The following is a 12,521-nucleotide window of genomic DNA, read 5'->3' on the forward strand; positions in this document are numbered from 1 at the left end:
GAGCTAATTGACCGCCCACAACGCAGCCAAGTATTTGTGCACAGATTAAATTAATGGAGGTGGGGGGGGAGGAAATAAACCGATAAAACAATGTTTAGGCATACTCTCTGGTTCTTTCGGTAAAGTCACGTAGTTAGAAATAAAACAAATCACGACGTTTCGATCGCAACACAAGCGGTCATCATGAGGCAAAGGAGTCAGCCTCTAAAGGCAAACTGTTTGTAAGGGTTTGTGGATAAGCTTAGCCCAAGTGTATCAACAACACCAGGAGTACGGGCGGTGCATGAGTGCCAATGCAGCAACAATGCCAATGCAGCAACAATGCCAATGCAGCAACAATGCCAATGCAGCAACAATGTCAATGCAACAACAATGCCAATGCAGCAACAATGCCAATGCAGCAACAATGCCAATGCAGCAGCAATGCCAATGCAGCAACAATGCCAATGCAGCAACAATGTCCAATGCAACAACAATGGCAATGCAGCAACAATTCCAATGCAGCAACAATGCCAATGAAGCAACAATGCCAATGCAGCAACAATGCCAATGCAGCAACAATGCCAATGCAGCAACAAGGTCAATGCAGCAACAATGCCAATGCAGCAACAATGCCAATGCAGCAACAATGCCAATGAAGCAACAATGCCAATGCAGCAACAATGACAATGCAGCAACAATGCCAAACGCTGGGGATGCGGGGGGAAATTAACTCGGAAAAATAGACTAGTACCCGGCAGACATGATGGAACAACCATAAACAGTGAAGGTTTCACCTGGTTAATAACAGCTTCAAATCACGAATGTTTAGGCATTGAGGCCACAAAACCCCCACCACCACTGCCACCACCACCCCCACCACCACCGCCACCACCACCCCCGCCACCACCGCCACCACCACCACCGCCACCGCCGCCACCACCACTACCCCCACCACCACCACCACCGCCCCCACCACCACCGCCACCACCACCACTACCCCCACCACCACCGCCGCCACCACTACCACCACCGCCACCACCACCACCCCCACCACCACAACCGCCACCACCACCCCCACCACCACCGCCACTACCACCACCGCCGCAGCGCGTGGGTCCATCGGAGCGCCGCGGCCCCCCTTCGGACGCGAGCGGCGCCGAAGTAACAAAACAAAAAGCAAAGACACGAACCCGCCGCCCGCAACGTCATCCACCGCTCGATGGTGGCGAGCGGCACGCGCGAGGCGACACCCCCGAAGCGTCGATTGATCGCTCGCGCGCGCTCACGACGACGAGGAGCTACGGCCCCCAGCCCCCCCGCCCCATCGCCGTCATCGGCGTCGTCTGCGTAAAAACGTTCAAGCGCCCAGATGAATTTCTCCGCGTCTCAGCGGCGAATGAGCACAATTCCCCGAAGCGATCGCCACGACTACAATTTGTGACTTCATTTCGCGTTTTCTCAACGGCGAATTCCTGAAACGAACGAATTTTCTACTCCCCCCCCCCCCCCGCCTGCCCCGCCCGCCCGCCCCCCGAGAATTTTTCAGGTTTTGTTGCAAACGTTCAGGCCTCTCTCCTCGTTAATCTTTTGTACATCTTCCATTGAAGACAAACGTGTGGCACACTCCGCACGGAGCTCTGCTCGGATGAAAGAAGAGAGCATCTATGATACACAACACACACAACACATGCACGCGGGAACGCCACCGACACTGCAGACCAGGATCACTGTCATCAACCCCGTGAAAGGGTTTTGCTCCGTGTCTATGCAGTGCGTTAGACGCAAATAAATTACCTTGAATGCTATGACATATATATATCTCATGGTGCGTACGTGTTTAAAGTACTGTACGTATGGTACATAACTTCAGAGGATGTGGATTTTACATTTAATAGAGGAATTGTCAACTTATGGAGGATTTACCTTCCATGAACTCAGCAGTTGCATGACACCAGGGAATGGTTCTTGTTTATCGGAAATAATATCATCCTTATTGAGTTTCAAGACTCGTTTTTTCAGGAGGGTCCTGCCAGGTTTTCGCTGCGCGGGATGGACGATGCTACTCAGTGTGATGCCCAAATGAGTAATGTGCAGGTCATTTGTAAGCCTTGGGGTATTTGCCAAATACCAATTACAATGTTTGTCTTTCATTTTTTACAGCTATGGAAGAGAAACCCGAGAATCCGGAGGAACCCCACACACAACAGTGAGAGAATGTACAAACTCCACACACACTCACTCTCACACTCACTCACACACTCTGCAGGACAGGCAAATAACACGCTAACTTCACACTCACACACTCACTCATACACACACTCACACACTCACTCACACACTCTGCAAGACAGGCAAATAACATGCTAACTTCACACTCACACACTCACTCATACACACACTCACACACTCACTCACACACTCTGCAAGACAGGCAAATAACATGCTAACTTCACACTCACACACTCACTCATACACACACTCACACACTCACTCACACACTCTGCAAGACAGGCAAATAACATGCTAACTTCACACTCACACACTCACTCATACACACACTCACACACTCACTCACACACTCTGCAAGACAGGCAAATAACATGCTAACTTCACACTCACACACTCACTCACACACTCTGCAGGACAGGTAAATAACATGCTAACTTCACACTCACACACTCACTCATACACACACTCACACACTCACTCACACACTCTGCAAGACAGGCAAATAACATGCTAACTTCACACTCACACACTCACTCATACACACACTCACACACTCACTCACACACTCTGCAAGACAGGCAAATAACATGCTAACTTCACACTCACACACTCACTCATACACACACTCACACACTCACTCACACACTCTGCAAGACAGGCAAATAACATGCTAACTTCACACTCACACACTCACTCACACGCTCTGCAGGACAGGTACATAACATGCTAACTTCACACTCACACACTCACTCATACACACACTCACTCACACACTCTGCAAGACAGGCAAATAACATGCTAACTTCACACTCACACACTCACTCACACGCTCTGCAGGACAGGTAAATAACATGCTAACTCTACACTCACACACTCACTCATACACACACTCTCACACTCACTCACACACTCTGCAGGACAGGCAAATAACACGCTGGATCCACACTCTCACACTCACTCACACGCTCTGCAGGACAGGTAAATAACACGCTAGATCCACACTCACTCACACTCACTCTGCAGGACAGGTAAATAACACACTAACTCCACACTCTCACACTCACTCACTCTGTAGGACAGGTAAATAACACACTAACTCCACACTCTCACACTCACTCACTCTCTGTAGGACAGGTAAATAACACACTAACTCCACACTCTCACACTCACTCACTCTCTGTAGGACAGGTAAATAACACACTAACTCCACACTCACACACTCACTCACTCTCTGTAGGACAGGTAAATAACACACTAACTCCACACTCACACACTCACTCACTCTCTGTAGGACAGGTAAATAACACACTAACTCCACACTCACACACTCACTCACTCTCTGTAGGACAGGTAAATAACACACTAACTCCACACTCACACACTCACTCACTCTCTGTAGGACAGGTAAATAACAGACTAACTCCACACTCACACACTCACTCACTCTCTGTAGGACAGGTAAATAACACACTAACTCCACACTCACACACTCACTCACTCTCTGTAGGACAGGTAAATAACACACTAACTCCACACTCACACACTCACTCACTCTCTGTAGGACAGGTAAATAACACACTAACTCCACACTCACACACTCACTCACTCTCTGTAGGACAGGTAAATAACAGACTAACTCCACACTCACACACTCACTCACTCTCTGTAGGACAGGTAAATAACACACTAACTCCACACTCACACACTCACTCACTCTCTGTAGGACAGGTAAATAACACACTAACTCCACACTCACACACTCACTCACTCTCTGTAGGACAGGTAAATAACACACTAACTCCACACTCACACACTCACACTCTCTGCAGGACAGGAAAATAACACGCTAGATCCACACTCACTCACACTCACTCTGCAGGACAGGTAAATAACACACTGGATCCACACTCACTCACACTCACTCACACACTCTGCAGGACAGGTAAATAGGAGATGTTAACAACCTCGCTTGGTGTACAGGAGGTTGTGGGTTCGAACCCTACCCTGCCGCCTGCCGCTGTATATTTGGAGTTTGCGTGCCGTTTCCCTCTCACCCGTGGTCGCGTCGATTTTTCTCCGGCTCCACTGGTTCCCCCCCCCCATCTCATCTACATTGAGAATCAACGTCACGCGTTTAGAGTGTTTGGCGACTGCTATGAATTTGCCACGTGATGTCGGTAAGCTTCTTCGTCATCCGTGATGGCCAAGTCGCTTCTAAACTACGCTATCATACAGGGAGCTTCAAAAAATGCGAACACTTATACGGGACTCTCGTGTTTAATGGCAAACTAACGGATAATACTACGCTGTAACATATGATGACAAATGTAACGTTAATAGCTTCAAAAAGTCAACGAGTCTCCCCTTGTCAACGCGTGCCTGGAATCTTCTCCAGGTGGTCTCCAGAGCTCGGAGGAGGCAGATTTTTCGCGTGTTATTGTAGCAAATTCTCAGAAGCGTTAAAAAAAAAATTGTGCAGCACCCTGTTAAAGGAGTAGCCAAGTGGGGCCTTAACCCGGTAAACAAAAACAAACATTTTTTATATTCTTGGTTCTTTCGGTAAAGTCACGTAGAAGGGAAATAATAAAATAATACAAATATAAAACAATAAAAATGCAATCAATGATTGCAATCAATGATTGCTTGTGTTGCAGTCGAAACGTCGTGAGAATTTTTATTGTTTTATATTTTTATTATTTTATTATTTCCCTTCTACGTGACTTTACCGAAAGAACCAAGAATATGAATCCCTGCAGTCACGAAAGCTTTAAATCGAAATCAAACTTTTTTAGTTTCATGGTTTAGGGTGACGGTCAGTAGGGGAGTCTCCCGGCTCCACGCGGCTCCACGCGGCTCCAGGGGTTGTCTGTGAGGCACGGCAACCACGCACTGGTTCGTTCGCTCGCCACCTACGAGAATCGACCGGGTCGCATGGTCCCAGATCGCGAGGCCATCCCAGAAATCAATGAATCCCGTTTCGTAGCGTCGCACTCGCGGCCGCTTGTTCTGTATCGTCTGGCTCATTGTCTATTGTCTGTCTATTGTCTATTGTCTCATTGTCTGTCTCTTGTCTATTGTCTGTCTATTGTCTCTTTGTCTATTGTCTCATTGTCCCATTGTCTATTGTCTCATTGTCTCATTGTCCCATTGTCTACTGTCTGTCTATTGTCTCATTGTCTGTCTTGTCTATTGTCTGTCTATTGTCTGTTCTGATTGTTCTGGCTCGATGTTAGTTGTCTCACGTGCTGTACTTTGTTCGGTCTCGCTCCTACTGTCTCATTTGTTCGATCTCGTTTGGCGCTGTTGGGCTCGTGGGCTTTGTCTCTCGTTCCCGTCAGCCGTCTCCATTTGTGTTGTCCGTGTCATCTTGCGTAAATAACTTGTATACGTTTATATTGTTCAGATCTGGTTTCCACGCTTCCCTGTTTGCACCTTCTCATTCGTCTCTTGCATCTGCACGCTGTCCCGTCGAATCATTTGTGCCCCTCACTCGTACGGATTCCCCCTCGTCTCGTATCGAGTTACGTCACGTGGGTCCTTTCTCGGTTTTTCTTTTCCCTTCCCGTCTCCTTTGTAGCTTTGTTCACTCGAATTGGCATCAACACATCGTGCGGATCTCATGTTGCGCGTCATCTCCCACGCATCATTTGAGCGGTGAAATGTGATTGCTTTCGGAGGGGGGGGAGGAGGGGGGTGATGCGGCCGAGCGCCGCTTTGTTGTCACGGAGGCTCGCGGTGCGAACCCGGCGGCCGCCCCGGTTAGTACTTGCGGTGCGCGGATCGTGAACAGCAAAACAAGAAAGCGCCGCCTGCTTGACAGCGGGACGTTACGGATCCCGTGAGTGGGCCACGTGTTGCCGGCGTCACGGTTCCACCGTTTTTGCCGAAATCTGTAAAACGACACCCCCCTTGGTACTTTCACAACGGGGATGGGGGGAGGTGGGGGGGGGGCAGGAGCCACACCGCGACATCGTCGTCGTCGCGACATCGCCCCCCGAATGCCAAACAACCGCAGGCTATACCCGTCCGTGAGACGCGGCGTGATTAGCCCTGCGCTGCGAGAATGGCGCCGACTCCGAATCGTAACGGCGGATGATGACGATTTGAACCTCGACGCGTTTGCCTGTAGGAGAAACCCGCTCCCCCTCCCTTTCCTTAGGATGAGACCCAAACTTCCCGCTCCGGATTGCTTTTTGACCGACTGTGTCCGCAGCTCCCGCAAAACAACCTTCCGTGTCTTCTTGGTTCTTTCGGTAAAGTCACGTAGAAGGGAAGTAATAAAATAATAAAAATAAAACATAATAAAATAATTCTCGCGACGTTTCGGCCACAACGCAAGCAGCCGTCCTCAGGTGAAGACCAGGTCTGTCGGGGAGACAGCGTCTACGTGACTTTACCGAAAGAACCAAGAAGATGAATCCCTGCAGTCATGAAAGCTTTAAATCGAAATGTAACTTTCCGTGTGTCCTCCACCGGCTTGCTCCACGGGCCTCCTCAGCATCCTCGTCCACCATCTCCGTGTCCTCCCTCCTTTCTCTCAACGTCCAACTCCAGCTGCTGGACGTTCCTCTTCAACTTTCTACTCTCATCTCCTCCTCCCTGGCCCCTTCTGCCTTCCCGGCATCTCCTCCGCCGTCCGTTTCCCTCTGCGTCTTCCCCGATCTTACGAAACCCTACGGCGTGGGCACAGCGGCGGCCGCGTCGTTCGCCGCTCGTTTGCGGAGGCTCGCGGCTTGTATGCGACAGGCCACCCTGGTTATTGCTGCGGGCGTATGAACCGTTAAAAACAATTAAAAAAAATCATACTAATAATAATTTTAAAAAGTTACATTAAAAAAACACGCGCCACATGCTGCACTCATAGCGGCCGTTCAAAGATCCACGCGGCGTCGTTCCGAAGAGAGTATGACTCGTTGTAGGTTTTTACCCTTTCAACTGGTACAAAACTGACACCTTTATACAAGGCATCATGTTTGCAATAACCACAACACAAGCAGTCAAAATGCAAACAAAAAGAAACAACTCTGATAATGGTAATGATATGCACTGTCCTTGAAGGTGATTGGTCCACACCCGAGACATCTAAGGAAAGCTGTCTCGAGTGTGGACCAATCAACTTCAAGGACAGTGCATATCATTACCATTATCAGAGTTTTTTCTTTTTTTGACTGCTTGTGTTGTGGTTATTGCAAACAAGATGCCTTGTATAAAGGTGTCAGTTTTTGTACCAGTTTAAAGGGTAAAAACCTACTAATATATTTTGCCACTGGTAAAGGAGGTCTCATAGTATATAAGAGTATGACTCGTTTGAGACTACGCACACGAACACACGCACACACACACACGGCAGCGTCGCTCTCTTGCCGTGAAACTCTGCCCGCGAATCACGGCGCCTTCGCGAGAGCCTTGTGCTATAAGAGCGGCGTGAATACCGACCGCTCTGAATCGTTATCGAAGCAGGGTGCCTTCGTTTTCGTCACCTGCGTCTGCTGCTAGTCATCATGTACCACCGCCTCTACGTAAATTTCAGATTGTTAATTTTGGTCTCGTTTCCCGAATGTTATCCTGGTTGTGCCATCGGCGCCACGCGACGAAGAATACATTCGCAACCCTCCGCAGAGCAGAGAGGGCCCATCGCTCCGCGTGTCACAGAGCGGCCCGCGGAAGGCGATATCGGCGGACCTACTTCCGAGGTCCGTCGATCAAGTGACCTCTCATCCACTTGTCCCACGCGCCTCGCTCTCAGGGGTGTTCATCGCGTGGCCGGACCAAAACTAAAAAAAGGAAAATTCTCAGAGTATTTGCCCAAATTAAGCGATGCGGATTCAACATTTTCTTTTTTACATTCACCGGCGAGCGAGCGAGCGTGCTGAGGCCAAGTCAAGCTGCCGCACTTGCGAACCCGGATTAACGGCAGGCAGTGGCTGAGACCTGGATTGGAACCCAGGATATCTCAGCAGGTGCCGGGCTCCACGTCTACGGCTCAAGAGCCTCCTCCTGGCCTCCTCCCCCCATCCCATATCCTCCATCGATGCTGTCCACATCTCTGGCTACACCGCCCCCCACCCCCAACCCCCCACCGTCCTCATCTTCTCGTCGATTTCACGTCCCCCCCCCCCCCGCCACCTTCGCGACTTCTCTCCCTCTTGTTCCTTCACCCTTGTTCTCATTCTCTCCCCTCCCACCTTCCTGGCCACCACAGAGTCTCTCCCTGTCCCCCCCATCTCCCCGCTGCCCCCCTTTCATTCCTCCACCATCTCTTCTTTTGTTTTCTCGTCGCTCCCACCGCCACCCTCTTCATGTCCTGCTCTTCCCCACCGCAACCGAAAGTAAATAAAACGACGGTGCCGATTAATTCGACCGTGTGTTTTGTTGTTGTTGTTGTTGTCCCGTTTCAAACGTGTGGTCTGTGTGTTTAAATGTCGGCGGTTGATTGACGTTACGCTGATTCGTCGGCACGCCGCTCCCCTGCCTGGATCCTTGGTCGCGCCGCGCGTCCGAGAGCCGCTCACCTGCGAAGTGAATCAGCACGCACGCAGACACAGATCCCCCGTGTAGCCTTCAACAGTGCTGTTAGCGAGCACCTATGGAGGGCGGCACGGCACACGATGGGGGTGGGTGGGCCAGCAACCACGCCTGGCCGCCTTTGTCTCCCCAGTAGCGATGTTTACTACACACCGCACCGGGTACTCATCATTTGAGGCTGAGTCGATCTAGGGGAGGCCCAGGACCGGTTCAGATAATCGTCACCGGTGTTTGCCGTGAGCGGGAATCGAACCCGGGTCGCCAGGTTCGTAGCGCAGCACGCTAACCGCTATACACCACCGCTCCTCACAACACACAGACACACGCACTCACATATGCACACACAAAAGACCAAGATCCCCCCCTATAGCCTGAACAGACTGTCGGGGCAAGTGCTTTGAGTGAGCACCTATACTCTTTGGTTCTTCCGGTAAAATTAAATAAACCATTTTATTTTCTACCCACGTGACTTTACCGAAAGAACCAAAGAGTATGGATTCCTGCAGTCACGGAAGCTTCAAATCCAGACTGAGCGAGCGCCTATCAATCAAGGTGGGCACGACACACGAGTGTGTGTGTGTCCAGCACCACGCACGCGCACGCGGACACACGCGCCAAGGTCGCCATCTCCCGGCTTGCCAGGGTAGGGCAAGCCAGCCAGCAGGGCAGAGGTCGCAAACGGGTTTTGATTCCTTACCCGTACCCGGCCGCACCAGGGGCGCAAATGGGTACCCGTTCCCTACCCATACCCGTACCCTACCCGAAATGAGTGACAAACGGTTACTCACCAGTGACTCACGGCCTACCCGTACCCGTACCCGGCCGCACCAGGGTCGCAAACGGCTACCCGTACCCGTACCCGGCCGGGTACGGGTAGCCGGGTATCGGGTAGGGTACGGGTATCGGGTACCCGGTTGCGACTTCTGCAGCAGGGGCGTGAACTTCGAACTGGATTCCACGTGAATGGGCCACAGAGAGAACTACCCCCCCCCTCCCTCCCTCACTCGGTGGCTTTTCTCTCCCTGTGCACCGGGTCTCCCTCCCACACGTGCAAGCGATCGCCAATGGAGTCGCCCAAATACCCTAATGTAGGACCGCAGAGCTTGGGCAATGACTGGTGCCGGCTCTGGCTGCCTTCGTCCGTAGTTTCCCACGCCTCCGAATCGTTCTCTCTCTCTGTCTTGAGAGTGTTGAACGAAAACGGTGCGCGCTGCTAATGAATGAATTAGAAAGAAGCAAGCGGAAGTGAGAGCACGTACCGGGCAACTTCAGCAGGAATATGTGCGGACGGCCGAGGGGTCCATCCTCTGAGGACCCGAAGAGCTGCCTGGAAGAAAAAAAATCCGCCCGTGGACGAAAACGGAACGTCGTTTTACGAGGAGGCCGCCTCTCCGCACCGTTGGGACGAGCACGCTGTCAAGCAGGACGAGTGGACGGACGCGCAAGACAGATCAAGGCAACCGGGTGACATCGGGAAGCAAGGACGAGTTGGTGATGTCCGAGTGTGCCAGCGTCCACCGCACAGCCCCCCCCCCCGCCCCCTCTCTTAAAATCAGAGTAACTAATCCAGCAGTGGACCCAGTATTTTTACACATCCCATCAGCAACACGGTCTTCTGGGAGTGCACAACTGCCACGGTTCAACACAAGCACAACCCTAGACCGGTTTTGACATCCAATGTCTCATCGGCAGTCAGGCTCGCGTGAGCCGATGTCGGTCAGCCGCCAGACGTTTATCGGCCAGGTCAGTCCCGTGACCTCCTGCCGGCAGGGGAGAACTTCAGTCGCGATCGCCTCGAAGTGCACCCAGCCTGACGCAAGCACCGTGTAGTGACGTCACGGCCGCTCGGCAGCAAACGATGTATGTTGATTGTTGTTGTTGTTATTGTGCCCATGCGTGTGCCCGTGTGTGTTATGCGCGTGTGTGCGTGTGCCCGCGTGTACGTGCGTGTGCCCGTGCGTGTTACAGAGGTCGCAACCGGGTACCCGATACCCATACCCTACACGATACCCGGCTACCCGTACCCGCCCGGGTACCGTTTGCAACCCTGGTGCGGCCGGGTACGGGTAGGCCGTGAGTCACTGGTGAGTCACCGTTTGTCACTCATTTCCCAACGTCTTGTCTCTTCTCACAATTCAAGTTCCTAGAATCAACCCAACCACGCCTGCAACATGGCTTCATCCCAGAGGTCGCAATCAGGTGCCCGGGTACGGGTAGGGTACGGGTAGGCCGTGAGTCACTGGTGAGTAACTGTTTGTCACTCATTTCCCAACGTCTTGTCTCTTCTCACAATTCAAGTTCCTAGAATCAACCCAACCACGCCTGCAACATGGCTTCATCCCAGAGGTCGCAATCGGGTACCCGATACCCGTACCCTCCCCGATACCCGGCCGGGTACGGGTAGCCGGGTATCGGGTAGGGTACGGGTACGGGTACCCGGTTGTGACCCTGGTGTGGTCGGGTACGGGTACGGGTAAGGAATCAAAACCCGTTTGCGACTTCTGGCGTGTTATGCGCGCATGTGTGCGTGCGTCCGCACGAGCCTTACCGTCGGGCGCGGGGGGCAGGGGCTTGCCGGCGGGGAGCGGCGGGGGCGGAGGCCCCACGGAGGAGGCGACGCGGAATCCGGGAGGCAGCGTCTCCGAGGAGCCGGCGAGCAGCGAGAGCGCGTGAGCGTCCTTCGGCCGGAAGCGCTTGCGCCACGACGGCGCGTGCTGCAACGCAACAGCACCACCCCCGCGTTCGCGACGACGACGACGATACGACGACGATACGACGACGACGATGATACCGGCTGAGATGAAGTCGGGTGGACGTGTCCCGTGCCAACAAATGTCAGCGCCGGCACGCTCAAGCACCGTCCCTTCCCACACTGCGATGGGGCTGCGAATTCAATAAGTTCCATCCTTCACAGGCGAGACGCGTCAATTCTGTCGTTCGAAACGGTCGCGGGCCAATTTGAGCCAGACACGAGATTTCCACTCAGTCGGAGGACGAGAGATGCTGGATGGAAATTCGTGTAGCGGGAACGATGTGTTGACGGGTCGGTTTTTCCAGCCGATGTCGTGAATCAGATTTTTTTAGTTTTTATTTGTTTAGGCTATGCAATGGTCTGGCTCAATTTATGCCCCCCGAAAAAGCCACAGCAAGTTAAGCTGCCTGTATGCGTGGCAATTTGGCTATGTCGGGTGGTGGAGGGTTTCACGGCTTAAATTGTGCCAGACCGTCACGTGACCTCACCCAAAATGCCATCGTGACGTCTTGGACAACGCCCTAACGGACGGGTTGCAACCAGAGCCACCGTGACGATTATATGAGTAATCGATTGCTCTGCCGATTGCCGGTTAGACTGTTCAATCGATCGGACGAAGAAATCTGCATAAGCTCTCTGCAGGCACGGGGCTTCAATCAGCATCTGGAGAAGAGGGCACAGCTACGGACGGCCCTCCTCCCGGAAGATTCCCGTCGCGCTGCGTGATGCCACGGCCGGTAGGTGGAGGTCTCCCGTCCGCGGAACTCACCTCGTCCAATCTCCTCTCCGTTCCCAGCGCGAGGAGGTTGTTGAACTCCCTCTCCAGGACTTGTCTGGCCTGCGACGCACGAGGGAGAAGTCCAACTCAGTCGCTGGCGCTCGCCGACCGTGCTCAGCAGGCCGCCGAGTTGAAATCGTGGATTTTTTATTTTAGCCACTCAGCTCTGTCGTTATAGTAATAGGTTTTTACCCTTTCAACTGGTACAAAAACTGACACCTTTATACAAGGCATCATGTTTGCAATAACCACAAC

General features: G+C 52.4%; 1 protein-coding gene across 1 annotated transcript in view; it reads right to left on the reverse strand.

Moving 5' to 3' along the window:
• Positions 1–1,529: 1,529 nt before the first annotated feature.
• LOC133343943 (liprin-alpha-4-like) overlaps positions 1,530–12,521 on the reverse strand; it is a 43,279-nt gene continuing 32,287 nt past the window's right edge. The window contains exons 28-32 of the mRNA XM_061553976.1: positions 12,258–12,326; positions 11,285–11,450; positions 9,996–10,063; positions 8,655–8,723; positions 1,530–6,973 (exon numbers count right to left, since the gene is read on the reverse strand). Coding sequence (XP_061409960.1) covers positions 10,005–10,063; positions 11,285–11,450; positions 12,258–12,326 — 294 coding nt within the window. The 3' untranslated portion in view covers positions 1,530–6,973; positions 8,655–8,723; positions 9,996–10,004. The remainder of the gene's footprint in view (positions 6,974–8,654; positions 8,724–9,995; positions 10,064–11,284; positions 11,451–12,257; positions 12,327–12,521) is intronic.

The sequence above is a fragment of the Lethenteron reissneri genome, chromosome 2, assembly GCF_015708825.2.
Source record: "Lethenteron reissneri isolate LAM-NWPU_2019-01 chromosome 2, ASM1570882v1, whole genome shotgun sequence".
Lineage (NCBI taxonomy): Eukaryota > Metazoa > Chordata > Hyperoartia > Petromyzontiformes > Petromyzontidae > Lethenteron > Lethenteron reissneri.